Below are 27,372 nucleotides of genomic sequence, written 5' to 3' on the forward strand. Positions count from 1 at the left end.
CCTAAATCTTCACGTCTTCAAAGTCGTTTCCATGATATTTAATTGTGCAAAATTCAAACTGGTCCATAAAGATCTGACAATCCTGGAAGCAACACATGACCTTCAGGATATAAACACCTTCTTTGGTTGTAAACACAAATCCCTGCTACAACCCCTCTTGCAGGCCCATGGATCTGAATAGCAGGAAGCTTGTGAGCTGTTTTGTCCATCTCAGGTGTCTCAGAAGATATCTGGGTCATGTCTGGTTCATGTTTTTCAGGACAAAAGGTCTAATCTGTGCCATCAAAAACCCATTGAGAACATCAGGTCTGGAGCCAGGGTTCGATGAAAATCCTGTTTATTTTTCTGAATGCAGTTTAAAAATGGGGCTGAAGGTTACTGTTTTGGAAGCTCGTCTTACACATTTCAATGTCAATGCAAGTAAGATAATGCTTTGGTGCCAGTTTTTATCCCCAGTGAGAAATAAAGCTCAAGTTAGGTGTTGGTGATATAGATAAAATCTTCTGATGTACTTTACATAATTTATATAGTGATATCAGTCTAATCCATGACACAAAATCAGCTATATAGATAAATAATGCATATCAAATCTAACAAGATTCTGTACGGCGGCGTTTTTCTGGGATCTTCAAAACACAAAACGGATGTGACTGATGAAATCCATGCCGTAAGATATGCAATAACATAAAGTGCATCCGTGTAACAGGAGGTCAACATTTTAACAATTTGAGGCAGAAAGCTGTGTAGCAGTCTGGTGATTCTGCTTTTGATGCTGCTTTGCAATTTGTCTGAGGGCAGCAGAACTAAACGTTTATGGAGAAGTATGGAAATGTTCAGAGACCTGTTCCTGCAGCGGTCCTGAATCAAATCCTGGAGCAAGGGTAAGAGACACCAACACTTTTAGCTGTCTTCACTATCCTCTGCAGGGCACTCCTGTCTAGCATGTACCTAGAGTACCATGCTGAGATGTTGGTAGGGGGTGATATTTGTTTCAGATTTCTTACAAAGTGTATTTTCAGTTGGGCTTGTTTTAGGATCCCAGTAGTCATCAGATATTTGTACTCCAAGGAACGTAATGCTATCTACTCTCTCTACTGCACAGTTGCTGATACTGAGCGGTGTGTGCTCAACATCATTAGTTTCATCTAGATTTAGCTTAATGTTGTCTCTGTTCCAGCTCTCTAGCTCTTTGGCTTCCTCCCTGTACATGGAGTCATCATCCTCATGAAAGTCGTGCAAGTGTGGTACCATCTCCATAGTTAAAGATCCAGTTTCCCTCGTGTGTTTAACAATGAAAACAGCAATGGACCAAGCACACAACCCTGAGGAACCCTAGTGCTGAGCGATGTGATCGAGCTGAAGGTGGTCTGTCCAAATGTGAACTGACTGTAGTCTCTCAGTCCAGAATTTCAGAATCTAGAAACAAGCAGCAGTTTTGGGACCAAACAGGAGAGGTTTCTCCATCAGTCTCCGAGGAATAAATGCATTTGATGCTCGGCTAAAATCAAGGTACAGGATTCTGATACTATGTCCAGAAGAATGAGTATTTTCTGCAAAGTGATGGAAATTGTGTCCTCCGTCAATCGTTTGGTGCAATAGGAGAACTGGTTTTAGATCTAGCGGCGCAGAAAGGTTGGTGGTACTAACATCATTTAATTTTATAATAGAAATATGTTTTTTCAATGTTTATGCATATCTTTGTCTGCTGAATTTTCTAAAGATATGCTTAAATAATAGATAAATGTGTAATTCTGGATTGTGAATATTATAGAGAAATAGGACGAGTATCACAGGGTATCTGTCTTTTGTTAAATTAATAATTAAATTCAGTTCAAAAGAAATAAACCAGTGTGTGTTATATTTTAATTATAAGTAAATATTTTGCTAAGACTACTTGTCACATGATTAAAATTATATTTTTATGACTGAATCTTTATATGACCATTAAATCTTGATGTTGGACAACTCCATATTTAACCTCATGACAACTAGAAGATATAACACCAACAAACCCGTAGCAAAGCCTTTTTGGTGCCGTTATCTATGAATATCCTCTTTTTCATAGAAAGTAGACCTTGTGCATTTCTTCTGTGTTATTCGTCTTCTCAATCTCCAGCCGATCGGGGCGGATGGTCGCTCACGAGTCAGGTCCACATTGAGGGTTCTTGCTGTTAAAAAAAGGGTGGTTCCTCTCCACTGTTGCCCTGCTAGTTCAGCACTCAGCTGGGCTTAATAAGATGGATAGCTTTTACCAATTGGCAATGTGACCCACTAAATCTGACAGTACTGCATTATCATTTGGACTGAACTTGGCTGGATCTAAACCTGACTATAGGATTAGACCAGGGGTCTCCACCTCCAGTCCTCGAGAGCCAGTCCTGCAATTTTTAGATGCAAACCTGCTCCAACACACTTGAAACAAATAGCCTAACAACGTCCCCAGGGTGTCATCAAGTTCTGCAGAGGTCTGGTAATGAAACGTTCATTTGTTACTGTGATGGAACAGGAAGCATCCAAAACTCTCTAGGACTGGATTTGAAATTATTAAAATGAATTGAATTAACTTTGCACCACTATGGAGTCTGTATATTTGCACATGAGTTGGACCTATTAGTCTTCTAAAGGACCTTAAAGATGACATTTGTTTTTGATCTTGCACTATATAAATGTACTAATCTGAACTGAATGTGCAGCTGCTTAGTTCCCCAGGCAACCAGCTGGCTAAACTCAGAGTAACGTTATTTTTACATTCACAAATGTCACAACATTTCAGGCCAATCCAGCCAGTAGTTCTTGAGGTCTTTCCATCAGAACCTTGAGTTTGAAGAAGTTTCAAAGGAATAATGCAATCTCCTAACAAGCTCACATTATTAGGACCTGGCTCGACCAGGGAAAAGGAGAAGTAACTTAACATCCAGTGGGATTGGCTAGAAGTGGTTCAATGTTGAACCTCTTTTTGATTAAAAAAAAAAAAAAAAAGAAACAGGGAAAAATAATGAAAGTTAACAATAAAACTGTCAAGGAAATCAAAAGCAAACTTAAATCCACCCAGAAGGTAAATGTACTCATAGCATACATTTATTTTCATTATTTTCAATAAAGGTTCTGAACAATCCTACTCCATCCTCTGTGCATTTAATCTTTATAGCTGTGGGTGTGTATGAGTGACGTTGGTAGGATTCTCCTTTATTTTTGTCAAATCGCATCAGCTGAGCAGGCCCTTGGTTGTCTAAACGAACAGTCATTAGCTGATACTCCTCTAATTATCTCCAAATCTGGCGGTGTCCTCAGGGGCTTAAAATAACAATAGAGAAGTCGCAGGATGGAGTTTAACAGTGTCCTGGCAAACTCTCCATGCCCCCTGAACCCGTTTACATTTTATCCTGTTGCAAACATAAACATGAGTGTAGTTTTGATTGGGATTTTGTGTGACAGATCAGCACGATATTGTGATGAGGAAGAAAAGGAATTTCCAATTTAGTCTGATACAGCTTATGGAAATACCAGTTCAATGAATTCCTATCAGAAGTTGCCTTGTTAGTAAACAGAGTCCATCTCTATGTAACGGAGTCAGCGGAAGACACGCACCTAAACTGATGGGCCAGGCAAGGATAGCATGAATCAGGGATGCAACGGTGAAGCTCATGGCATCTCTGGAGGAGCTGCATAAAGGTGGGAGAAACTGTTCACAGGACAATCATTAGTCGTGCCAAAATTTTTTTTACTTATTTGGTATGTAAAATGCTAATTGAGGCAGAAAACTACCCTGAACACACCCAGTTTTCATGCTGAAACAGGAGACAGCGTGTGGCCAAGCAATTTGTCACACTCATATCAAGCACACTTGGCTGAACAAAGGAGAACTCTCTCTGAGAAACATCACAAAGCCTGGGCTGATGCTGCGATTGGTGGAGAGCACCCCCACTCTGTCACGTGATTGGTGTGCAGCCTCTGGGCTCAGCTAACATGAGTCAGCCCATTTCTCCTGCACTGGACGGGCGGAGGCACAGGCTAGCATAAGGCAGAATATTGAGGCAATGAGAACAAAACTTTATTAGAAAACACACCTGTTAGACAAAAATACAGAAGGAATGCTAGTTTCAATGATTTATTTTCCTTTTATACATTTTTATTACTCAAAATATCTGTATAAACCAGACATAAATTGCCTCAATTCTCAGCTGTCCATCCGTTCTGTTTGGGTCTGTAAAGAGAAAAAGATGAAAAAAGGGAACATCCTCTTGAATATTGAGCTCCAACAATTAGCAGAAGGCAAAGAGCGCAGATGTCTCCTAATTTCCCCATAAATGCAGTTTTGATTTCAGTGTTTGTTATGCAAGAGAGGATTTGTTCATCAGAAATGAAAGCTCTAATGTGACAAGCTTGGCTATAAAGTAGTGTTTGCATTTGAACAAGTGGCACACTCACCACACAGTGTTAGTAGCGTCTGTAGTAGTGTGGTGGGGGTCCATAGTGCATGGGCAGGTCCATGTTGTGGTGGGGGTTGAAGGGCGGGTTGTGGTTGTGCTGGTTATTATTGTTCAGGGGGGGCAGGTGTTGCAGCGGGGGCACATAAGGTGCCGGGGGCAGCCGAGGTATGATGATCTGGTGGTATATCCGGCCCTGTGGGGGGGCTGGCGGGTGGTAGCGAGCACGTGGAGGGACGAACAGGGGGGCTTGTACCGCTTGAGGAGGTTGAGGAGCTGGGAGCGGGGCGTTCGGTTGGGGTGGGTTTTCTGGGGGGGGACCCACTCGTGGCCGTTTAGCATCGGTGGTGACCTCCGATGGCAGGCCAACCCTCTTCCCCGAATTATCTGACAGAAGAAGAAAATAAAACAAGAAATAAGCCTAATAATACAAAAGACATCTCTCAGTTTCTTATCAAGCTTTAAAGGAGCAATGGATGAATGGACAGATGACAGATAAGGGAGGGATGGATGATAGCACACAGACGGATAGATGGAATAAAAAGGGACTGACAGACAGACAAATATTTTCAAAATTCCTTTTAAACCTTTTCCTTCCACTCAACTTTCTATTAATATACCTGTATACAGCACTCCAAGTTACCAGTTTCTTCAGCACTGGGCTTTTGTGGAATGTAATGAATGGATATAATGAGTTTTACTTTTTGAGCTGAATTACTAAAATAAATTAACATTTTGATTATATCCTAATTTATTCAGATGCACCTGTATGTTAGATTAAAAAGGCCTGGGAGTCTGAATCTTTCCTGCCAGGAGCAAAAGATTTGCTTTCTTTTAGAAACATTTAAGAACAGACGAGACCAAGTTAAGGGAAACAGTAACAAAACCTTTGGCTTACTGACCTGCACACTTCTTACTCAGCTCAGCTTCACCTTCCTTCTGGATCTCCTGAATGATTCGCTCATCGTCTTGCTGCAGAAACACACACAAAAGAAACTGGTTTATGAAAGCTCTGGACCAACCCTACTTTAAATCAAAACAAGGTAAAGTAACAGAACTGCGTCAGCTGTGTGTCACAGGAATGCTAAAAAAACACTTTTACCTCTATTAGTAGTTTTGTTTTTTATTCTAAATGTGACAGAGGTCCAACCAGGAGCAACTGATGCAGGAAAACCCAAAGCTGATCTGTGATCACATGTGTGGTACTTGCAACATTTCTCTAAACTTAAGAAGTTCTTTGGAGCTGTAATAATAATAAAAAAATAATGAAACAGGAGGTCAGGAGCTCACAGTCAGGGTTTCTTCACATTGTCATGCCAACATAAAACATGACTAAATTCTAACTTTTAGTACTTTTAAAAGGAAAAAATACTAAATCTCACCATATATTTCTACAATGGCACCTAGACAAAGAAGCGACTGGAAGAGTGAAGGTGGGCAGATGGATGGACATACATATGACTTTAAGATAACAGAAAAGGGAATAAAGTCAGTAAATATTTTTCCATTAATTTTCATTTTCAGTGATTGTTTGCCTTATCTTTGTTGCTGATTAGAGCAGGGGCTCCCAAAGTGGGGGTCAAGATCCCCCGGGGGGGTCGCCAGACACCAAGTGGGGTTTGGCAAGATGATTTTTAGAATCATCGTGATGTGACCCCTGAGGTGTACGTAGGGCCAAAATCTAATAAATAAATATATCACGAAATAAATAAATGCACCATTAAATGTGCCATTAAAATATTATTTATTTAATACATTATTAATTATTAAATAACCATGTCCTTATGAAATGCACAATTAAAATACTTGTACCCCATTAAATCATAAAATATATATATTTTGATTAAATCAAATAATTAAATGTCATTAAAATTTTATTATTTTAAATCTTTAGGGGGTCGCCAATCTCTGGTACTGTTATTTGGGGGGGTCACAGGTAGAAATGTTTGGGAACCCTGAGGTTAGAGGGCACCTGCCTCCCTTCAGCATCTCTTTACTGGCCTAACTTTTAATCCCTTCCTTTGGCTTTGCTGTCATGGTGAGCTCCTTGCCAGCTCATGAGCTTCTGCAGAGTGGCTGGAGCTTCTCCAACTCCTTCACCAGCTGGGAGCTAAATGATGCTTCTGGTTACCAGAGATGCTGAAGCCAAGCCACTGTGGGTAAACAAGGAGTCAGATGATGGGTAAAAAAGGTTTGGGGCAACTAGAACCCCAGACCTGTTCTGCTGGCTTCGTGCTGCAGCTGACGCAATGTTACAAGACAGCAACTATTTCAGGGCATGTTTTAACCAGCCTGGCTAGGATGTCAGTGTTTTGTGTTGAGACGCACCGTGGGGTCAGTCCAGAGCGAGCACTTGCGACAGTGTCGGCAGGGGGCACCGGGGGAGCGGGCGTGCTGGCAGAAGTGGTTGTAGCCCGTGATGGGCTCTCGGCACAGGTAGCACATAAAGCTGCCGCAGCGGCACGACATCCGATTGCAGCCCTCTGACTTCACCAGCCCCGTCCCGCACTTCACGCACTTCCTCACACGGGCTGCTGTCATGCGCTCCTCACTGCAGCACAGGGGGAAAACGGACAGGGTTCACATTTCATAATATGACATTTTCTACAATGATGCGAGATCAAGACAATACTTGGATCACTTAGTCTGGAACGTTTCAGGTTTTTACTTGTGTTGTTGAGTGATCAAGAATGTCCCCACAGTATGATGCTGCTGCCACCGTGTTTTACCATGCGCATGGTGTTTCTAGGATGGTGGTCAGTGTTATTTTTTTGTTTTTAAATCACTCATGCCATCTAGGCCAATAATAAATTTCTTCTTGCTTCTACGTGGCTTCTGGGAAACTGCAAGAGTGAATTCTTCTGTCTAGTTTTGTCCTGTTATAACCACATGTCAACTGATTTATCTACCAGATCTCTTCCTTTGTCTCTCAGCACCAGGAAGGAAGCTGCTCTGAAAACAGGAAGTGCTGCCTCGGAGCCTGCTGGGCTCAGAGGAAGCAGCTGGCCCACCGGCCCGGCTGCTTCCTGGAGTGTTGTCCGGGAAACTGAGATGTTTACCCAGCATCCTCTTCTGCGAGAGGGATGGGAGATGGAAAAACTAACAGGGCCTGAATCCAAATGTGCACAAAGAGTCAAAATGGGTAAAAAAAAATAAATCTGCAGAAAAATAAAGTTTTTGTCAGTGGGGCGGCACATGAGATATACTTTGCCTAACTAACTAGCACTGCTGAATGCAGATGTTCTTAATGGGAAAACAGGGTAGATTATATTCAGTACTGTGTCTAAAATGCTGGAGAAATGTGCTTTCCATTAAATACCCATATTCACGTTCGTTTTAGAAGAATACCAACAATAAAAACCAGATGTTTTAGAAGATTCTGTGATCCACTTACAACAGCACTCTCATTCGAATCTCGTCTCTCTCCAGGACCTGCTCACAGGTTTTTCCCACATGCTGCTTCCACTGGACATGACATTTCCTACAGCTCTCCTAAAGAAGCAGAAAAAAATACTAATCAGGCGAGGATGGTGAGAAATCTGAGAGGTAAAATCAAAAGCTGCAGTTACAGCAGCAAGTCGGGAGACTGAATTTATTTGACCATTTTTCTGTGAAAAACTCGACTTGATAGGGAGAGTCTGTAAACATCAAATGTCAAGTCTTGCCACTGATTGTGAAGTATATTTAAGTCTGGAGTTTGATCAGCTGAAAACAACAGTGATCGATGGGAACTACCCCAAGTTCATCAGTACAAAGGTAACTGCAAGCAAATCTTACATTTTGTGTCATATTTACATCGTACGCTTAGTGGTTAAATTAAAGGTTAATGCTTAACACTAGTTGCTTTGGGTGGTTTGCGTGTAGATATATGTTGCAACTTCTTGTGGCATAAGTTTAGGCTTTGCTATGATCAGTTAACATTACGCCAACTTTGCACGAAGTGTTTTAGTAGGTTGTAATGTAAAATCTAGACTCCTAATACTGAATTTCAGTATGTATGAATTGAATTTCATGCCTTGAAATAACGTCACTCATCTGATGTACGACTCATTAGAAAGGCTTTTTGCCTAGTGTTGGCTGATAAGGTAAAAATGCCTCAGATATCATCATGAGCTTTACTATCTCCACCCTTCCAACAATCTTGTCGTCAGAGGTTAGTTCACCCTGGGTTACATTTCCTCGTGGGTGGAGCGTCATGTCATCTGTAGCCCTGGCTGAAGGTTTAGGGTCCTAACAGCTTTTCCTCCAAGATTTTTCCACATTTCCTCTGTCTGTTTTCCCAATGAACCTGGACCAGCTCCCTGTCCATGCAGAAGACAAGCATTCGCACAGGATGATGCAGCCACTACCGTGTTTCACATAGCGTTTTCTGTATGTAGGCCAAAGAGTTGAAGTTTGATCTCATCTGACCAGGGCATCTTCTTCAACATGGTTGCTACGTCCCTTAAATGGGTTTATGTATTATTTAGAGGCATCAGTGTGAAAGGGGCTGAACAAAAACGGCCGGCACACTTTTCAATTTAAAAATAAAATCTAAATATTTTCTCCTTCCACACAGTTATGCACTACTCTGTGATGGTCTATCACATTAAATCCCAATAAAGTACAAACAAGGTTGTGCTTATAAAGAGACAAGAATTGAAAAGGTTCAAGGGCAATGTACATGTAGCCTTCTGTAAGTCACTGCAGCTGTTGGTACCCCAAAGTGCATCCTGCACACCACATCCATCCATCTTCTCTGACATCTTCCTATTAGAGAGGACCACTGCAATCAGAGTAACGCTACCCCTCAGCATCTGCTCTGTATGTTGCTACTATGGCCACTGCAGGGACTCTGATTTGCGCAGACACAGACACCTAGGTGCGGCTTTTTGCTTTAAATCTTGTCTGCCGCTGCAGACTGCTTGGTTGCCTAGGAAACAAGAACAAAACTCCATCCTGCTTTGTGTTGTCAGAGCAAGCGGGTGGATGAGCGACGGGCGAGGAGGCCGGCGTTGCTGCACATGCCCACCTCAGCTCGGATCTGTTCATTTCTCTCCCCTCACTAACCCTTAGCTAAGTGGTGTTGCCATTAATATTTAAGTTGCTCATCTAATATTGAAGAGCGCGGCACATGACAGCTGACGCAGCACAGTGTGACTGATGTCTATAAAACAAAATCTAATCTGACCTTTGCATGGGAAGACAAGTCACACCTTCTATGTCCTGCAGCCTCTGTGTGCATCCTGAAATCGCTGTTCGAGTATGCATGTCAGGAGAGTTTGCATAAAGCAGCTTTTTATTTGCTTTCACAGTATTTCCTGAGACAGCTGTGTGTGTGCAAGTTCAGTCAAAGGATGGGGAACTGGATCGGAGGAGTTATTGTTGGCGTTTGCAGCAGGAGAGATGACAAAGCACTAAAGGACATTAAAGACAAAATAAGCAAGAAAACAGGAACCAGTCTTCAGAGAGAAGTGGCGAAAAAACCCAGATCAAACAAAGAGAGACAGAAAATCTAGAGGGGAGAAAAGACAGAGACGGAGTATAGAAAGATCGCCCCCTAGCTGTGATAGAGAGCAGCAACAGGAACAAGACTGGAGACAGTGAAAGCATGCATGTGACAAGCGGCTGACTTGTTTAAAGAACTGATTGAAAAGCAGGAAGACACCTGAACTCTTATAGCTCGGCTAAAAATACAGACGGGGACGTCAGAGTCCGACCTTAAAAGAGGCGTGGCTTTGCCTGCCTCAGAATGCTTCACCTGGACGAGGCTAAGGTGTGTCAGAGGTCTTACACTCCTTATGAACAAAAGGAAACATGTACTTTAATAACCCCACCTTTTCATATCCATCCGTTTTACACCTCGCTCTAACTTGTCTCTGGTGCCTTTTTTCTCTTTGGGAACTGCCCTCCCTACTCCCATTCATATATTTTCTCTCCTCCTATCCATGCACTCTAGTGCTGCAGCAGGCCTTATAAGGCAGTGCAGGCTGTTTGCTGAGCTTTTGGATGTGGGGGTGGCTGCATCAAGTCTGTACAGAAGTAAGTTTTTAATTGTGAGGTGGCTGAAGAGAAGCCCCCCCCCAGAAGAGAATCATACTGCCTTGGAAAAAAAATGTGCACCTTTTGAAGAGGCACAGACAGAAAGAGCCATAAGCTAAAAGAACAAAAACTGAACTTTTTAACCTATCCATGTGTCATTTTGCCACCATTTCAGTCAATTATGCACTACTTTGTGTTGGTCTATCACAACATCCCAATAAAATACACTGGAACATGTGGTTGTAACGTGTCAAAATGTGGATAGGTTCAAGAGCTAGAGGTAGATACCTAGCAAGGCCGTCCAGATCTTAGATTCCTTTGTGTTCTGTAAGCAAATACAGGCCAGACGCATGTGGGTCACATTAACATCCGCTGTTCTACACGCACACATACATGCGTCTCAGACAGAGAGTTCTCTAGGCCGCGGGTGACAGAATCTGGGCCAAAACAGAGCTGAAGCATTTGAAATTATGCTAGCACTCTTTCTAACCAGTAAGAAACCAGCAAAAGGGAGGTGGACGGTGCAGCTAGCCAATGGGGGCAGCTGGATGGAGTTAAAGTGGGCGGGCTTATGGGAAGAGTGTTGGTTACATAATGAAACACCTCCCTGGAGGTATCTGGAGGGCTGTGGGGCAACATCTGACTAATGGCTTGACTGGAACAGGCCCCTGCATCTGTTTAACTGTATCCAGGTGTGTGTGTGTGTGTGTAGCAAACAACAAAACACACCCTGATGTTTTTACACATAATAAAAGAAGAAGCATATTTCAGTAGCGAAAAGCTTGCTACCAGGAAGGATCGTAAAAACAACAGTTCAAGCATACGATCCTCTATGAGCTAACTATTAAAACATGCAAATCAGCAATGGATCGGACCCAAAGAACCCAGAATTTGCTGAACTTCTGTTCTGGGTCATGAGCCAGTCTCTGTACAGGAAAACAACTATCCAGGATCCTCTGTGAACCTCTGGCTCCACCTAGAGGTCAATTACAGAAAGTTACATAGCTCTGAAATTAATTACTTGTTCAGAGAGGGTCTGATTACTGCTCTGAAAACATCCATAGCTTCATCTAAAAGGTCCCATCTGGCAAAGCAGAAAAAACGAAAAGGAAACTAATAATGAGACCGAAAGCACATTTTCAGTTTCTCCTTTAAATTCCCTGGGAAAGTTTCTGTGGAAACTACCCGTGATACCAGATGGCAGTACCTTGTAAAACCGGCTGTGGGTCTTTGGGGATATGTTTCTACTAGCTTTGCATGCCTAGATTAGAATATCTACCCATTCCTTTTTGCTCTGGAAAGAGGTATGAATATTTTCACAAAGACATCAGCATAAGTTAATTATTTGAAAAAAGACAAACTCTTATGTCCTTTATTCCATCTAAAACAAGTAGGTATTAGTTGAATGATGCCTAGTTCCTTTAACACAAAGCCACATGACAAAAGTACACATTTCTGGGATAGACACAAATTATCTACTCTTATTCAACAATAGAGATAAGAGTGTGTATTTGGATCTAATCAATTTTGGATGTGAGTAGAAGTAACTTCTTCTGAGCCAGGGACTTACCAAAAGCAAAACATCAGGGGAGTGACTATGTTGTATGAATGAGAACCGGCTGCATATTTGTACGTTTGAGTATTTCTCCCAAACATTTTTGACTGGAATTCCTGCGATAGCCTCACCGGAGAGATAAAACAGGGAGGAAGAGACAGGAGACGACCTCGCCAGAAGGAGCCGTTTATCTCCTCCAGAAAGTTGCTCATCAATCTCTCTCACTTTGATTAGATGCAAGTTCAAGAGGCACTGATGAGATTTATGCTGAAGGGAAAGCAGTTTAATTTATGACAGCTAGTATCGGAGCTGATTAGATTTATATGAGACAACGGAGTTTTAAAAGGAAAAGTCAGCAGAATAAAAGCGGCAGAGGCGAGGAACTGAATCGAAGAGCGGGACTGACCTTGCGGCAGCGAGGGTTGGGGCAGCTAAACAAAGACATGTCTTTGTCCAACAGGGCTGGAAAGTTACAAAACGGACACCTGCGAAAGTCAGAAGGACGTGTCAGGAGGTGAAAAGAAACACATTTGTTGCAGCTCCTTCCCTTGTGGTCATGTGGGGCTAAGTCGTGAAAGCACCATCAGAACAAACACTCACCTAACTAATTCATCAGCACATGTGGCTGCCACCGCCTCCTCGGCTTGCCTCTCGTTGTATCTACACAGAATATTATCAGGAAGGACCTTCTGCAGCTCACACATGGGGTACGAGCACGGACAGCCGTCCTCCATGCAGCTCAGCTCCGACTGCAACACCAACACAGACGCTTGTTGTTACAAAGATAGTTCATGTTGGCCAAATAAAAACAAGATCTGTCACAAAGCTGCATTTTATCTACCATGTACTGTAACACATCACCTTTACTGAGTAAAAAAATGAGCCACTATCCTTTTAGAAGAATGTGAACGGCTACAGAGCCTTCCACAAGTATTTACACCTCTTTTGGTGAATAAGAACCACAAACTTGAATAGATTTCACTGAGATTTTACGTGATGGATCAAAGTGAAGAGGAATGACAAAGAAAAGATGGTTTTCATGATTTTCACCCAACAAAACTCTGAAAAGTGTGGCATGCTGAGTGCTTCGCGGTATGTCTCTATCAGCTCCTTTCTCTTTGCAATTAAGCTCTAACATGTTTTATTTTAGGACCGCCCTGTTTCTAGCTCCATCCATCAGCCAATCAAGATCCCCGTCACTGCTGAGGAGATCCCCACAGCATGATTCCATCACTACCATGTTTCACCATGGGGCATGGTGTGTTCACAGGGATCTACAGTTAGTTTTCCACTACAGATTGTGTATTTGTGCTACAAAGTTCAGCTTTAGCCCCCTCTGATCAGAGCCCCTTCTTCCACATGTTGACCATGTTCCTTCCATCACCTGTAGAAAACAAAACTGGGATTTCTTGTGGCTTTCAATTAAGAAAGGCGTTCTTCTTCTCACTATTTAATAAATGCCTAACTATTAGTTCTTTTGTTGACAGATTCTCCCACCTAAGCTGGGGGTCTCTGCAGCTCCTCTTGAGCTACCATTGGCCGAACAATGCTCTTCTTGCCCAGCCCTTTGTAGTGTAAACTTCTCCACAACTTTCTCCCTGACCTGCCTGCTCTAATCCTTGGTCTCCATGGTGCTGATGTTCTCTACAACCTCTGAGGTCTTCACAGAACAGCTGGAGTTGACATCTGAAAGTTGTACTGGATTTGTTTTTAGGGGTATCAAAGTAAAGGGGGCTGAATAAAAATGCACTATTGGTAAAAAAGTTTGGACAACAAGCATGGTCACTTAATAAAGCACTATTTTGTTTTGGTCCATCACACAAATCCCAATAAAATACGCTGAACCTGTGAAACTGTGGGACAGGAGATGTTGCCTGGCAACTGGAACAACATTCATGTCTTGTTGCAACCGGAGAAAAATCCTTGGGTTGTACCTTTCCGGAGCCAAACACTGCCTCCTGAGCGTATTTAAGCAGGCACTCTTTGCAGAACAGGTGTCCGTCGGAGCACTGTGTCATCTTCTCAAAGGCAAACTCTCCGAAGCAGCAGCCACACTCGATCAGTTGACCGTCCTGCAGAGAGAATAATCAATGTTTACCCCGCAACCAACACAGGCTACATCCTGATCAGAACAACAATAATCTACAGGAGGAAATATCTTAGATCAAATTTTCTTTTTAATTCAATTTTTTATTCCAACTGGTACCAAACAACGTTGAGCAGGACTAAGAGCTGGCTCCTGTGGTTTGGGTGAGCCAGTAACCAAACACAAGCATGATTTCAGCGCTCAGACAGGAGGAAAGGGAAGAAATTAAACGTTCTTCCTAAACAAAACCTTTGTTCTAATTTCCAAACACTTTACAATGAAAAAGGAGCAAATATTTTGACTTTAAACAAACTTAAGGCAGGCCTCATGTGGCTTTATAATCCTGTTAGTGGGTGGTAATGGAGGTGAAAAAAGGTTTGGAAGCCAGTGGGCCACCTCTGGCAGCAGAGGAGGTCACAGAGCCTAATCTACATCGGAGCCTCAAGGACCAGCTAAACAGGCCTGAAACCCACCAAGGGACTACTGATCTCCACCTACACTGCAACACTTAACCTCGTTCTGTTTCTGCGTCTGATTTACCCATCCACCCCTGCTTACACCCTTCTTCCTATCATATATGCAGTGGTGGGAAAAAGCAGTTTTCAAATGATGATTTTCTTCATTAAGAGAAAAAAAGTGATCTAAACCAACCTTGATCTGTGTAAACAAGTGCGCCCTAAACCTAATAACTAGTTGCACGGCCCTCAAAAGCAACACGTGACATCAGGAGTTTGTAATAACTGGCAATAAGTCTTTAACATCACCACTGATAATTTTGACCCACTCTGCTTTGTAGAAATCTTTTAATTCAACCACCTCGGAGAATTCAAGCATGAACGGCGAGTTTAAGGTCATACTACAGTATCTCAATTGGCTTTAAGTCCAGAACTTGGCTAAGCCACTCCAAAACTCCTTATTTTGGTCTTTTTGAGTCAGGGGTGGCCTTGCTACTGTGTTTCGGGTCATTTTCTTGCTGCAGAACCAAAGTGTGACTGGGCTTAAGGTCCTGTAGTGATGGCGGGACCTTCTCCTGCAAGGTTTTATGGTAGAGAACAGAATTAATTATGGCAAGTGATCCAGGTCCTGAGGAAGCAAAGCAGTACCAAAGCCTCACACTACCACCACGGTGTTTGACTGTCAGTGTGCTGGTGTGTTTCTGAAATGCTTTCAGTTTCAGGTCAGATGTAACATGAACCACACCTTCCTTAAATAATATTTCCCTAAATTCTTGAAGATCATCAAGATGATTTTGGTAAATGTGAGACAGGGTTTGGTTTTCCTTTTGGTCAGCGGTGATTTTGGACAAGGAACTGTGGAAGCCACTTTGTCCAATCTCTCTTTTTGAATGTTGAACTATAAACTCTGACCTTAACCGAGGCACGTAAAATCTGCGATGCATTAGATGTCATGCTGGATATGTTTTTATAATTGGTGCTGTGCTCTTGGAGTAATTTTGGTTGACTGGCCTCTCCTGTAAAGGTTCACCACTGCTTCATGTCATCTCCAGTTGTGGATAATGGTTCTCACTTTGGTTACGAATGTCTTTGTAATCCTTTCCAGAATAACAGATGTCTAACACTGTTTTTCTACAGTTTTTGAATTATGTTTTGATGATGTGTTGCTTTGTGAAATCTTTCAGCTGTCAATGAGGTTCTATTTAAATTATTTATTTTATCTGTAGGTCAGGTAACAATCAGACCTGGGGTTTGGTTTGTGGAGTTGAGCTCAGATTTCTAAAAAATGTAGTTTTATCACAGTTAATTCATGAATTAACAAAGGAGGCAATTATTTTTTCACATAGTGCCATTTTAGTCCATATGTATAGCTTTTCTCCTTTAATGAATTAAATTTTCATTTGAAAACTGCTTTTTTATTTACTCTAGTTCTCTTTATCCAATATAAACATTTGTTTGATGTGAAAAAAAGCAAAAACAGAAGAAACCTGTATGGGGGCAATCAAGGGGTACACCTTGAACAGGTCGCCAGTCCATCACACACACACACACACACACACACACTGGCATTTGGAGAGAACAATTAAACTTGTTGGACTGAGGGCCATGCACGGGATGCAAGAAAGAAGACAATTAGCCAGCTTGGTACTAACTAAGTATTTGATTGGGTGTATTTTCCTGTTTTAGGACATTTGGAAAGTGTAAAAGAGAGGGGATGAAAGTAATCTTGCTTCAACATGCATCCTGACTCTGAGAACATCTCTCCTGAGTTTGGGGTTTCAAAGTAACGGAAAATTCAACACGTAGTGTCCTGTATACTATACTATACAATGTTTGTAACACACAATAACCACAGTAAAGCAACCAGAAACTGCTTAGTCCATTGAAGCTCTTGGTTGCAGTGAATGAATCAGTCTAGCTTCACCAACGTGCTTCATACCTTCTTATATTCATCTTCATTGACCTGCAGAGCAAGGAGGAAGTCTTCATGCTGGAGATAGAAATACATTTTTGTTAGCAGAGGCACTTTAGTTCAGTCACTCATTCGTTCACTCCCTTTATTTAACCAGCTGAGGCTGGTTAATTTGCTGCTCATACTCATCCACTATTTTGACAGTGCATGAGTATGAGCAGGAAATTTAAGTGAAATAAGCATAAATATTGGGGCAAGAATTGAACCTTGTTGGCCTTGCTTTTCACTTAGTAGTGAAAAATATAAATGTATTTTTTCTGTATTTAAAGAAAGTTGTACAGTTAAGACACAGTTAAAAGTTCATTTGATCAACAAGGTTTTTATTGAATGGAAGCAATCTAAAATTTGGAGCGGCCCACCCAGAGTCCTGACTCGAATCTGACAGAGAATCTGTGGAGGGAGCTAGAGATTATGGTGATGGTAAGGAGGCCTTTCAACCCCAAACACTTGGAGCTCAGTCATTAAAATATCAGTGGAAAGCTGTCCAGAAATTATAAGAAGGGGCTGAATGCTGTAATGTCGATAAAGATTTTTCCACTGATTACTGCAAAGTGGGTAAATAATGTTGGCTGGGCCATTTTTTAATAATATACAAGTAAAAACAGATCAGATCTAGTTTTCTAAAATGATCCTCCTTTTACATAGTGTCATTATCTTTTGGTTTTCTCTAAATCTGCCAGAAGTATGAATAACCTTGGGCTTATTTGAAGGCAACAGAGGCCTTCTTGCACTTTCTCACAGGCATATTGGAGATACCCAAAAACCTTGGTGAGAGGTGCAGAGCAGTACATTTTAATGCCATCAGCATAACAGTAAAACAATTAGGTAAACTGCTCTGTGCTTGGATATTTACATACAGAAAAAAATAATGGGCCGAGAACTGAACCATGTGGAACATCTTGATGGACTTGCAATAAATCTGAGGTTAAACCATCTACTTGAATGCCAGGAAGAATTGCTATAGGAGAAAACTAATATTCAACTTATTAACTTAGTAACACAGCAAATTGTCATCTTGTTCCTGTGTTGTATTCAAGTGCTGCAGATTTAATAGGAAACATCACTAAGTTGTTTGGGAGGTGATTTAATGCTTGTACCAGTAATGGTCCAGAAAACAGAAGACAGTATGTGTACCTCGGCCCATTCCTTGGCCTTCCGCTGATAGAATGACAGCTCCTTCTGCACAGAACTTTCCAAGTTGTTGTACGTCCTGCAGTAGCGTCGGTCGTTCTCCAAAAAATACATCCTTCTGTCCAACTTGAAGGACCCTGGAGGGCAAACAGAGCGCTTGTCAGCTAGAGAACCTGTTTTTCAATGCAAGAATGTACACTATCCTGCACAACGGATCAGCAGGTTGGAAAAAAAAACAACACACACATCAAGTAGAACAACTACGGAAGTGAAGAGGAAATCGGGGATTCAAGCAGAAAAAAAAAGTAAGATTGTCTTCACCGTGCTGAAAGTGAAAATCAATGTAGCAGCGCTCCGAGGAGGTCCTGCTCCGTCGTCTCTTTCCAGATGGGTCACCAGATTCCTGCCACTTCTTCAGGGCTTCACATAAGGTCTGAAAAAGACAAAAAAACATGTGAGGCAGATGAAAGAGGCTGAAGGCGAGTTAGAAGTAAGACTGAATTTCTGCAATGTATGCTGTTATACAGCATGCAGACATACCTTGCGTGTGATTGCATAGTGTCCCTTCAGGGCGTTCAGGGCCCATTTGATGTCCTGACAGCTGAGCATCCTGAAGTCCGCCATCAGCAGGTCAGCAGCCTGCATGATTACCTCGGGCCCTACTGTGCTCAGCCTGGCATAATCAAAGAGGTCCTCAGTCACCTGGAAGCATAAACACATAAGTCTTTTATTCTCAGATTTGTGACATCTGAACAACAGCAGAGCTCATAGGTTCAACAACAATGAACATTTATAAGAGCTAAAATTAACTGCAAAAACTGCATTCTTAAAGCCTACAATATGCGACGCAGAACAATGTCTACATCCACACTGCTGGCTTGTCCTTTCAGTGCTCTGAAAGGACTTTTTAACAAGGACCTACACTGAAACAGTCCACTCAACTGGGATTCAAGTCTAGTTTATTTTAATAAATGGAGCCCCCTAAAGGACAAGATGTTTGGTAGAACGCAGATCAAGAGAAATATTTCCTTTTAGTAATAAAACATTCCTGTGTGTATTTCTGACGCAGCATTAGGGTCATTGTAGATCAAAGAAAAAACAATTATGTGAACACAGAGGAGTAGGTTTCTGCCAAAGAAATTCTAGATTCATTTCACATTTTTATGAGAAAAAACTTGGATATTTTCTAATGTAAAAAATCGTAGATTTCCAAGAAAGAAGTTTATGATTTTAAAACTAGGATATTCTCTGACATTGTAAAGTCAGTTGTGTGTAAGACAAAAAAAGCCTTTATCAGAAAAAAAAGCTTTCTGAGATTAAAAGGTCAAACATCTGCGACAAAGAGTGCCAGAGGTCCTCTAAGGTCCAAGTGATATATTTAGGAGATGGGTGAAGTGTGGGTGGTACATCAATGGTTTTTCTAAATGAAACCAAACATTTTCCAGATTTGTACATTTTAAGATTTGTAGTTCTCAATGTCATGAAACAGCAGATTTGGTCCATCAACCGGTTTATAACGAGGGGTTCAGATTTCACGTGCTGCTCCACCCACCTCTGCCTGGGTGTCCCCTGACTCCAGTAGGATACTGGTGGGAACTGCAGCGGCTGCAGCTGTCTCCCTCCTCGGATACTCTGGATTCTCCAGCAGCAGGTTACAGATCCTGGAGAGCAGAACACAGGGAGCTTTAATACATTCACACCAGGGGGACAGAGACTGGGGAAAGAAATGCAGCGGCAATTTTTTCATAAAACATGAAAGCACATTCATCATTTCTACATTAACACAATAAATGCTTCTTACACATTCAAGTCTTTCACATTATTCCTTAGGATCAGTTCTGCTACATACGCTTCTTGGACATCTGGGAATAGATCCAGCTGGAGAACACATAAAAACAGAAATAGGTATAAAAGTGTAACTTGAGGTGACTGATTTAAATACTTATTTACGATGTTCTGCAAAAGTATTCATGCCTGTGTGCCATGCTACAACCACAAACCTCATTGTATTTTGTTGGGGATTTTATGTGATAGATCTACTCAAAGTAATGCAGATATGTGAAGTAGGAGTAAAATAATGCACAAATTTCATTTATCCATCCACTGTCTTCTGCTTATCCGAGTTTAGGGAAACCCAAATATCGCTCTCCCCAGCTACATCCTCTCACATCCCAAAGCATTCCTAGGCCAGATGGGACATATATAGTCCCTCCAGCATGTTCTGAGTCTTCCCCAGGGTCTACTCCCAGTTGGACGTGCCCGGAAAACCTGCAAAAGGAGGTGCCCAGGAACAATCCTAATCATTTGCTCGAACAACCTCATCTGACTCCTTCTGATGCGGAGAAGCAGCGGGTCTAGTTTCAGCCCCTCTCAGATGACAGTATTCCTCACCATATCTCCAAGGACGTGTCCAACCTCCCTTCAGAGGAAGCTTGTTTCAGGTGAGGGTTGAACCGTAGACAAGCCGGCAAAGCAAGAGCTTTGCTGTTTGGATCGTCTCTCTCTTTACTTTAACCAACCGGAGCAGCTGCCGCATTACTACAGACAGAACCCTAATCCGTCTGTCCGTCTCCCGTTCTACCTACCATCACTCATGAACAAGACACCAAGATCCTTAAACTCCTCCACATGAGGCAGAAACTGACCCCCAACCCAGAGGGGTCAACCGACCGCTTCACAGTTGGCAGCTGTGGGCATGTATTTCTTCAGCAGGAACACGCATGTCTCTACCAGCCAATATTTACCCAGTCATCTCTGCAAAATCTTCTTTGGACAGAGACCGTCTGAGAACATCACTGTTCAAATCTGGCCACAAGCTGTCAATCTCGACCATTTTAACACAGCACAACATCAGGAAGATATTTATTTGTGATAATGTGGCTAAAAATGGGATGTCGACAACAGTTAGTTTAGTTTGTTATTTATTAGTCAGGGACCGTGTACAGAAAACATTTGTCTCACAATAAGAAGAGATGCTTTGAACCAGACTTAGCAAAAGCTGAAATTTACTCCACAGTTTCCTGACACCCATCACTCTTTACCCAACGCTCTCTGTGAGCTTCAGCTTCTCTGCTGCTAAAGACACACATCAGGGCATGATTAGTGCCCACCCAACTGGACATGGCATCGATACTTGGACCATGAGTGACTGACACTTGATTAACAAAATCCAATTAAATATTGCATCCAAACATTCCTTGGATTCGATATATTGTGCATATCTAATCTAAACCATTTCGCTGTTCTGGCTGGATGGGCAGCATGCCTGCAGGATGATACAGCCACCATGTTTTGCAGTGGGGATGGTTTGTCCAGGATGATGTGTAGTGATGATGCACAGTTATGCTCTATTGACTAATTTAGCGTTTTCTAAAAGCACATGGTTGTACTGGATTTTATTTAGAAGTATCAGAATAAAAGGAGCTGAGTAAAATTTCTGTTTTATTTGTGAAAAACGTTGAAAGCAATGCATCATTCTCCTTCCACCTCTTAAATATGCATTTCTTTGTGTTGGTCTGGGACAATAAAACCCTCAGAAGTTTCTGGTTGTTATGAGACAAAACTACTAGAGGTATGAATACTTTTGCATGGTAATATATCTTGGTAGGAAATGGTTAATAGAGATGGAAATGAGTAAAGTAAGTGTGTGTGTGTGTGTGTGTGTGTATATGATACTCACAACACCAGTGATGAGGGCTCTAACATGTGGCTGCTGATCTGGTCTTTCCTGTGGTGCCGAGGGTCCGGGTCTGGCGTCCTCTATTTGTGGAATGGCCTCGGGTGCAGGGGGTACTGCCACCAGAGCAGGGGCTGGATTTACTTGTTCGGGATTTGGTGCTAAAATGAGCCTGGCCTCTCCTCTATTGTGGGGCACTGGGGGGTTAGGCTGCCTGATATTGTGGCCGTGGGCAGACAGAGCCACAGCAAAGGCCTGCAGCGGGGGATTGGGAACAGCCTCCACAGGCACCTGGCTCCCCAGGATAATCCGGTGACCTGCCTCGGGAGGACCTAATCTCTCTGGGGCAGCTGCGATTAAAACCGCGGGTGGGATGACTGGTATGACCTGAGGTGTCTGAGCGGGCCGAGCTGCGGGCTGGGCGGGGGCCTGGGCCAGGGGTTGCGGCTCAATCTGAATGAGATTGCCCTGCATTTGATTGTGCGACAGGGGCTGCACCAGGTTCGTGGGCCTATGCTGCAGCTGAGGCTGGGTTATTAAAGCAGAAGCCTGGATGCTTGGCTGCTGTGGAAGAACCATCCTGACCTGGATGAGCTGGAGCTGTGTAGATGTGGCTCCACTGGCCTGGATCGGTGTAGACGTACCAGGCTGAGGCTGTTTCCATGCGTGAGATTGAACGTGTGCCAATGAAGCCCTGGCCTGAGTACTTTCTGTTACTGGTCGTCCACTTGTACTCGGCGTTTCTAGAGGCTTAGCAGTGGAAGATGTTGCAACCACCGCAACTGCACTGGTGTGTCGTGTTGCACTGGCAGAGGTGGTTGCCTGACGCTCCGGTAAATGCGCCGAGGAGCCTGCGGGGGGCTGCGACGGTCCAGATGTGCTCGGCTGAACCTGAACGATTGCGGCTGTTCCGGATGGCATGGCAATGGCAGTTGTGGAGGCAGAACGAGCTGACGTGGTGTCCCGATGCCGCGTGTACGTGTGATGCTTTGGTTGAGGCTGTGCATGCGAAGATGGGACAGGGGGCGCTGCAGTCCCTGTGGGTATGGCTGGTTGGTTTATCCTGGTGTCTCTGGAGGTAGAGGGAACAGAGCCAGAGTCCCCAGCAGTAGCAATGGTGCTGCTTTCACCTCCAACGTTGCATGAAATCCCGCTCCATTTGGCTGCTTGGCGAATTATATTTCGTCGTGCAGGAGTTGGTAGCTGGAAGAAAATAATAAATATAACAAATTTAAAATGCTACATACGCTGAAACATTCTAAAATTTGTCAAAAAAAGTGAGAGAAAGATTAAAATAGGTCTGAATGGTATTTCAATCACCTCTAATATACTGATGTCGTCATCATCTGCATCATCGGGGACTAAAACAGGACTGCCGGGTAAAAAAGTCACAGGCTCCTCATCTGAGTCATCTGAAATGGTGATGAGCTCCTTCTGACCCGCACGAGAGCCTGCACAAACAGAACAACACGCTGGTTCACAACATGCTCCTTACTGGTTCACCAGTAAGGATGCAAACCGTAGAGTACTAAACAATATGGGATATGTAGTGCACTGCCTTGATCATATTAGGTCAGGGAATTGAGCGATAATTAATAAACTGAAAGACAGTAAGGTGATGTACAGCCATAGATTTCGAAACATGAACACAAAATTCTTCAGAAACTTGAACTAAATGTATAGATCTACATACATTTGCTGAAGATGCATAGCTACTCATGTACAGCGAGTTCATCTTCCTCACATTTTGACCTATTACACCCAAAGGCTCCAATGCAAATTAGCGGGATTCTCCGTGATAGACCCACACAGAGTGGTGCAGGATTGAGAAGTAGAAGGAAACGCTTAGCTCCATGTTTTACAAAAGGAAACTGAAATTCTGGTGTGTATTAGTATTTACCCCCCATGTACTCTGATACCCCTTGATAAAATCTGGTCCAACTAATTTCCCTTCAGATGTCCTCTAATTACTAAACAGAGTTACTCACAGTTTTAACAAAGAAACCAAAACTTTTTCACACAGGGCCAGGTTGGTATGGATACCTTTATTCCTTTACTAAAATAAATCTTGATTTAAAAACTGCATTTTGTAATGGCAAAACATTAAAAAAAAGCTGTAAGGACACAAATATTTTCCAAAAGCAATGTTTGTGTGGCAGAAAACGGACTTGCGACATCGCAGAGAACACACCATCCCCACTGGTGGTGGCATTATCATGCAGAGTGGATACTTTCATCAGAATAGAAAGGGAAGCAGGTCAGAACTAATAGAGATAAATGCTGTGCAAAATTCAGGAAGAAACCCTGAGAAGGGAAGTCCAAAGAGCGGCCCGTAGGCCATTTGGGGCCCTGGCCATGGTTTTGTGCGGCCCCTGACCACAGATCAATGGTACAAATTTGGCCCATCAGCAGATGTACACGTTTACTTTTAAGGACGAGATTTTCACTGACAAATTAAAACCTTTTTAAAATGGACAGTGTTAGGTATCACACAAAGTTACTGTGACCCTGTTTATTGCTTTCATTTTCATTTCATCGCAAATAGGGCCACCCAATCAGTTAACTCGGCTTAATAGAGCAAGCTCTTCAGAAGAATTAGTGATCCATATCCTGTTACCTTTTCTAGACAAAGAATATAGAACAGACAGCCCTAAAAGTAAGAAATATGTCTTTCTTTTAAAATGTCTAATATCTTGGATTTTCAATGATTTCCAAACACTTTTTCAACAAAAATTACACCACTTCCTTCTTTCATGTTTAGTTTCCTAATCCTAGAAACAAATGTTATTTTTGTAGCCCAATAGTATTTCAACTTGATGATTTTTGCCCACATGGGAAAAGGTTTGTGCACCAATGTTAGAAAACGTACAGCCGGAGCTTGTTTGCTAGAACGGCCTAGTCAAAGTCAAGACATATGTCTCTAATTAACAATCTGTGGCAAGACTTGAAAATTGAGCTCCACAAATAAATGCGTGCAAGCATGCAGAACTAAAAATAATACACATTGAAGTTTCTTGCTGTAATGTCCCAAAATGTGGAAAAGTTCAAGGAGATTTGATCCCTTTTGCAAGGCACCACATTAGACACCGGAAGTGCTGCATCTCACCTTGGCTACGGTGCACGTTGAAGCTGGCCAGGAGGATGACGTCGTCATCATTTCCATCTGCCATGGTGAAACAGCACTAACCAGCTCCCTGAATCAGCTCACACTGACAGTCACTGCCCAGTCAGACGCATCTACAAACACACAGCTTCCATCATGAAGGGTCAGACATTCCTCACTCCAGCATCCATGCTGTTTATCTAAACTCATTCAGGTTGAGTCAGAAATCCAGGTCCCTGCCTTTTTACACTGAAAATAGCGGAAAGTAAGATAAGCCATGCTCCCTAGGATCCACCAACTGGTTTCATTTTTAAATAAACTATTTGTTCTCGTAATATTTATGTCACGCAGTGACGTGAGGGCTCAGGTATGGCATGATCAACTGCTTAAAATAGAAGAACATGAAGAAAATAACCACCGAAGCACATCTTAACAATCGGAAAGCTTCGGAAAACAGAAAAAAAAATCCCCCAATCATGTAAAAAATGTTCAGTTAATCTGAAAGTTGATCCTTTACGTACCTAATCCATGATTAACATTTCCGTACATTTCTGTTAGCTTTGCCCCGTCGGTGCGGCTATGCTCGTCCAGCACCCGACCAAATATGTTTTAAATCAATCTAAATCTCACGTGTAATTAAACATTACTCGCTAACAGCAGAAGCTGACAGTGTTGCTATAGTTGCTCCGAGCAGCTGCGCTGGGTTAATCGCCCTGACACCGGGTCCGACGCAGCTACAGCACAAAGAAAGGTCAGACGGAGGATTTTAAAAACAAATATGTCGCTGATCGTCAATTTTTTCCGCTCTCTCGATGGCGTTGCTGAATGTGTATTAGCATGCCTGGCTAACTAGCTAGAAGGGTAACTAGTTAGCTGACAGAAGTCAAGATTTTTAACAGCGCTTCAAATCAGTCACACATACTATAAAATCCAGGTATTAAAAACAAAACAAATAAAAAGGTAAAATACCGCAGCTTCGTCGTGGATAACCACGAAAATGCCTAGTGGTTTGTCTCCTTGACAGGCTCAATATCCGTAGCTTTAACGAAAAGAAACTGCCAAAACAAGAGCTATCACAACGTAAGATGCCTTTCGCCTACGTACAGCTAGTGGATTTTGGGAAATGTAGTCCTTGGGGGAATGATCGTTACAACTAAAACAGAATGGCTTCAGAAAGGGAAAATAAAGCAAAAGTGTAATGTTTCCTAATTTCAAAGACTTTGTTTCCTTTTCACCTGGGTAAATTGAATAAGTACATATCAAAACACGAAACTGAGAAGGATATAAAAAGGTAACAAACACAAGTAAACATTTTCTAATTGCAAAAAGTTGATCATTGATCAGTGGCTTGCAAAGTTTTCATTTCCCTTGAACCTTTTAAATTTTAGCCTTAGTTTTCCACCACAAACAGCATTTTACGTGTAAGGCAAAAAGTTCAGTTTTGGACTAATTTACCTAGAGTACCCTTTTCACATGTTGGCTCTGTCCTGTACATGTCTTTCTTTCTTGGCATTCTGCAACAACGCCCAGAATTGTGGAGTGCATGACTGTTAGTTATCTTGCAGAAAGATTCCTTCACTGCTCTCCTTGTTCTACCTTTTAATTTTAGGTGGACAGCCCTTACTGGTAGTAATGCAATAGTGTCATATGCTCTCTATTTTCAGATGATGAACTGAGCAGTGTTCAGCCAGGTGTTGAAAGCTTTTCAGAATCAGAATCAGAATCAGCTTTATTGCCAAGTTCGTACATACAAACAAGGAATTTGACTCCAGTACACTTTGCTCTTTTGTTCTGTTTTTGCATTACAGAATATACAAATTTACAATTTACAATGTACAATATACACATATCTAATAGAAAAGGTGCATTTGCAACATCTGTATGCTGTTGTTCTGTACTCTATTGAATGTTCATCAGAGAAACAGCCTGGAGGAAGAAACTGTCTCTGTGGCGGCTGGTTTAAGTGAACAGGGCTCTGTAGCGACGGCCTGAAGGTAAAACTCTAAACAGTTTATGTGCAGGGTGTGTGGGGTCTGCAGAGATTTTAGCAGCTCTTTTCCTGACCTTAGACCTGTATAAGTCCTGAATGGAGGGAAGGTCAGCCCTGATGATTCTCTCTGCAGTCCTGATTATTCGTTGCAGTCTGGACCTGTCCTGTTTTGTGGATGATCCAAACCACACTGAGATGGATGAAGACAGGACAGATTGAATGATGGCAGTGTAGAAGATGACCAACAGCTCCTGTTGAAGATTGAACTTCTTGAGTTGCCTCAGGAAGTACAGTCTCTGTTGGGCCTTCTTTCGAACAGTGTCTATGTGTGAAAACCATCTCAGGTGATCAGAGATGGTGGTTCCTAAGAACCTGAAGTGGTCCACGGCCGATACAGTGTTGTTGAGGATGGTGAGGGGGGTGTATGGGGGTGGTGTTCTCCGAAAGTCCACCACCATTTCCACAGTCTTGAGTGGGTTGAGTTCCAGGTAGTTCTGACTGCACCAGTGTACCAACCGATCCACCTGCTGTCTGTATGCAGACTCATCACCGTCCTGGATCAGTCCAATGACAGTGGTGTCATCTGCAAACTTCAGGAGTTTCACGGACGAGTCCAATGAGGTGCAGTCATTTGTGTACAGGGAGAAGAGGAGTGGGGAGAGAACACACCCTGGGGGGCACCAGTACTTATTGATCTGGTTCAGGAGAAGATGCTCCCCAGTCTCACCTGCTGCTGTCGGTCTGTCAGGAAGCTGTTGATCCACTGACAGGTGGAGGCTGGGACGTTGAGCTGGGTGAGCTTCTGGTGGAGGATGTCTGGTATGATGGTGTTGAAGGCCGAGCTGAAGTCTACGAACAGGATCCTGGCGTACGTCCCTGGGTGGTCGAGGTGTTGCAGGATGAAGTGTAGACCTAAGTTAACAGCATCATCATCAATGTAATCCTGCTTTAAACAG

General features: G+C 42.6%; 1 protein-coding gene across 3 annotated transcripts; it reads right to left on the reverse strand.

Moving 5' to 3' along the window:
* Positions 1 to 4,094: 4,094 nt before the first annotated feature.
* LOC124863575 (E3 ubiquitin-protein ligase RNF216-like) lies at positions 4,095 to 25,522 on the reverse strand. 3 transcript variants are annotated; one of them, XM_047358013.1, is made up of 18 exons: positions 24,948 to 25,317; positions 24,430 to 24,560; positions 22,644 to 22,774; positions 21,327 to 22,526; positions 19,449 to 19,525; positions 19,200 to 19,308; positions 18,188 to 18,349; positions 17,969 to 18,080; positions 17,651 to 17,784; positions 16,484 to 16,534; positions 13,938 to 14,075; positions 12,604 to 12,752; positions 12,410 to 12,488; positions 7,822 to 7,919; positions 6,756 to 6,978; positions 5,330 to 5,399; positions 4,429 to 4,814; positions 4,095 to 4,204 (listed from the first exon to the last, which is right to left on the reverse strand). In XM_047358013.1, the coding sequence occupies exons 2-17, from the start codon at positions 24,491 to 24,493 to the stop codon at positions 4,438 to 4,440; spliced, it is 3,174 nt and encodes a 1,057-aa protein (XP_047213969.1). In that variant the 5' UTR covers positions 24,494 to 24,560; positions 24,948 to 25,317; the 3' UTR covers positions 4,095 to 4,204; positions 4,429 to 4,437. The 3 variants fall into 3 exon arrangements, with proteins under 3 accessions (XP_047213969.1, XP_047213968.1, XP_047213966.1); XM_047358012.1 differs by lacking the exon at positions 24,948 to 25,317 and adding an exon at positions 25,396 to 25,522 and having other exon boundaries at positions 4,095 to 4,814; XM_047358010.1 differs by having other exon boundaries at positions 4,095 to 4,814; positions 24,948 to 25,316.
* Positions 25,523 to 27,372: the final 1,850 nt, after the last annotated feature.

Source organism: Girardinichthys multiradiatus, chromosome X, assembly GCF_021462225.1.
Source record: "Girardinichthys multiradiatus isolate DD_20200921_A chromosome X, DD_fGirMul_XY1, whole genome shotgun sequence".
Classification (NCBI taxonomy): domain Eukaryota; kingdom Metazoa; phylum Chordata; class Actinopteri; order Cyprinodontiformes; family Goodeidae; genus Girardinichthys; species Girardinichthys multiradiatus.

Coding starts and splice junctions, on each gene's coding strand:
- LOC124863575 (XM_047358012.1), bottom strand. CDS start 24,493: ATGGCAGATGGAAATGATGACGACGTCATCCTCCTGGCCAGCTTCAAC. Junction 17,785..17,968: donor TGATTTTCACTTTCAGCACG/GTGAAGACAATC, acceptor TTTGCCCTCCAG/GGTCCTTCAAGTTGGACAGA. Junction 14,076..16,483: donor ATGAAGATGAATATAAGAAG/GTATGAAGCACG, acceptor TTCTCTCTGCAG/GACGGTCAACTGATCGAGTG.